This window comes from Glossina fuscipes, unplaced genomic scaffold (assembly GCF_014805625.2).
Source record: "Glossina fuscipes isolate IAEA_lab_2018 unplaced genomic scaffold, Yale_Gfus_2 2, whole genome shotgun sequence".
Taxonomy (NCBI): domain Eukaryota; kingdom Metazoa; phylum Arthropoda; class Insecta; order Diptera; family Glossinidae; genus Glossina; species Glossina fuscipes.
This window is the reverse complement of record NW_023998416.1, coordinates 994,516-997,186: the sequence shown is the minus strand read 5'-3', so window position 1 is coordinate 997,186 and position 2,671 is coordinate 994,516. Positions and strand designations below refer to the sequence as shown.

Here is a 2,671-nt window from a genome sequence, read left to right as displayed (position 1 = left end):
ATATGATTTACGATTATATATAAAAATTTCTCTTTTATTCATTCCATTGTTCCATTCATTTATTGCATCAATTACCGATCACTTACATTGCCCATAGTTCCATAGGTGTCATAATAAGGTGTCGACCACTCATATCAAACTCAGGGAAAAAAGGAAAGGGACTCGTACAAATGCATATGATCGCATATGCTGGCAATTAGAAACCACAGTTTGTCGCGTCTTGGCAGCTGAATAAACGTCTTCATAGCGTAACTTGGTTTGCTCTGACCTTGGGTAAAAACTTTAAAAAGCACACAATTTTTATTCGGACACTTGAATGAACGTTTTGATTTTTATTCTTTTTTTTGTTTGTGCGAAAATGTGCATATGTGTCCTGTCCGCCAGTTCGCGTGTTATTGAAAGCTGAAATTTCATTGCATTGGCCCAGCAAGTTCGAATATGGTAACAATGAGATGGTAAAGTAATCGAAATGTTATAGTCGATCAATTAAATATCTAATAAAATTGCTGCCCTATCTCCGTCATAACGTATTAAAAATTATACCTTACTGCCACACACAATATCCATTTGCAAACGCCAAGTCGCTATTGTATTAAAATACTTTTAAGAGTTGTGACGTGCAGGTAGAACATAAAAAATGCATGGACATGCACAGACAGACAGAGAGACACAGATACGAACTGTTGAACAGGAATGACTATAATGGTTCATGAAAGGATATTGACGCAATTGGTAGGAAAGAAGATGGATCCATATTTTTTGTGTGACCACAGTACGAGTCCCTACGTTGTGACCCTACATCTTTCCTACCTGTCTATAGAAAAGTATTAACTGCATTAAATTTTACGGCAATTTGAAAATGCCACTTTAGGACGATTGGAATCGTAGGAAACCGATGTACGTAGAGGTTCATTACCGGTACTGGTACTTCTGGCGTGCATAACATGGTTTAACATATTTACGATGTATGAAATGGAACGTAACACACAAAAATTTCCGAGAAAATTTTATATTGTCTGTGTCTATGTGTGTGTGTGTGCGTGTATGGGGCTTTTTTTTATAAAATCCGACTTTAGTCATCAATACAGCCTCCTCCAATGGTGACGTACAACATTTTTGTAAAATTTCGACTCCTCCCACCACGACCACCCACCACGAACGAGGCACGTTCATTTCATCAATGCGTCTACCATATACAAAAAAAGGCTTCAAAGACGTTTTAAACCATATATATTCTCGATTGTGAATCGCTTCAGCGAATATATATAATCCATACCGGATATTGATCCCGAATTAGCAGTTTTAGAATATCAGAATAATTTTCAGGATTTTCTCTTCTATTTTGTATCTGTTTTAGTCAACGTCATGAGTGTCCTTTTTTTTCAAATAAAGAAACCAAAAATTGTCATTTTCGACGAAGAAGGGTCGCCATAACACTTTTCAAGGTAATGCTGAGCTAGAGCGATTCCTGTTTCCATCAAAAATCGGTGATAATCGCAATGTTCTGAAAACGATGAAAGTAAAAACGCCTGCTACTGAATTATAATGAGATTTTTAGCAGGCGTCGTTTAAATGTCCGTCCCGGGAATTATTGACGGATGTATGGTAACATCATCTCCCTACACTGAATGAATCTTGGTTCCATTATCCAATCATATATTACGTGGAGAAGAAAAAAGTTTCTTTCCAAGGCGAATATAACTTCCCTCTGGGTTGTTTTTTTATTTTCTTATATATATAGCTTATATATTTCGCTGCTAAACTTTGTTCATCATCTAGCAGCATTCTATTAAAATATGAAGTAATCTTGAAATATTGATCATTTTGGTCCTTATTCTCGATATTTACTTTCGCATCCTATCACACGTGACTAGTCATCTTGCCCGATGAAGAGTGCACCTTTCCAACTCACGCGAACACCTGAGGATTGTGGAACTTGTTATTGTGAAAAAGTCGTATTTAGCTGAGAGCGCAATCAGCGTACACTTTTCCCACTTTTCAAAGTATTATGTAATTTAAGATCTTTGCGATAGTAATAAATCCACTTCTCTTTAAAAATAATTTTATAATAAATGCCCTGTCTTTTATATATGTTGCCGTCTATTGGATTTAAGTAAACCGATTGACAACATTACGTCGTAGTAAAAAAGAAAAAGAAAAGAAAATAAAATAAAGAAAAACAAATAATCTCAATAGCTAGAAGCAACGTAAAAGCCGGCATATTTGTGAAATTTTATCATTGTGAAATAGTCAAGTCTATCTAATTGCGTTAGTCACTCAAGTACTTCAGTTAGATTTATTGCATTATGGTGGTTAGACCTTATACCGAAGAGTTAAAATATTTAGAAAAAATCAGCGACTGTTGTTGGCGCATCAAAAAGGGCTTTCAGCCCAATATGAATGTGGAAGGATGCTTTTACGTGAACGAACGGCTGGAACGTTTGATGCTGGAGGAGTTAAAAAATTCTTGCCGACCCGGTGCTGTAGGTGGCTTCTTGCCAGGTGTCAAACAGATTGCGAACGTGGCAGCATTACCTGGTATTGTGGGACGATCAATCGGTCTACCTGATATCCATTCCGGTTACGGTTTTGCTGTCAGTTTTTTTAAAATCATACCTTTCTTGTTAATTAATCATCTTTGCTATTTTCATAGATTGGGAACATGGCTGCC

The 2,671-nt window shown here is 36.4% G+C and overlaps 1 protein-coding gene across 1 annotated transcript in view; it reads left to right on the top strand.

The window, feature by feature from the left end:
* Positions 1-2,167: 2,167 nt before the first annotated feature.
* LOC119633403 (RNA-splicing ligase RtcB homolog) overlaps positions 2,168-2,671 on the top strand; it is a 2,085-nt gene continuing 1,581 nt past the window's right edge. The window contains exon 1 of the mRNA XM_038026945.1: positions 2,168-2,594. Within this exon, the coding sequence (XP_037882873.1) occupies positions 2,307-2,594 (288 nt within the window). The 5' untranslated portion in view covers positions 2,168-2,306. The remainder of the gene's footprint in view (positions 2,595-2,671) is intronic.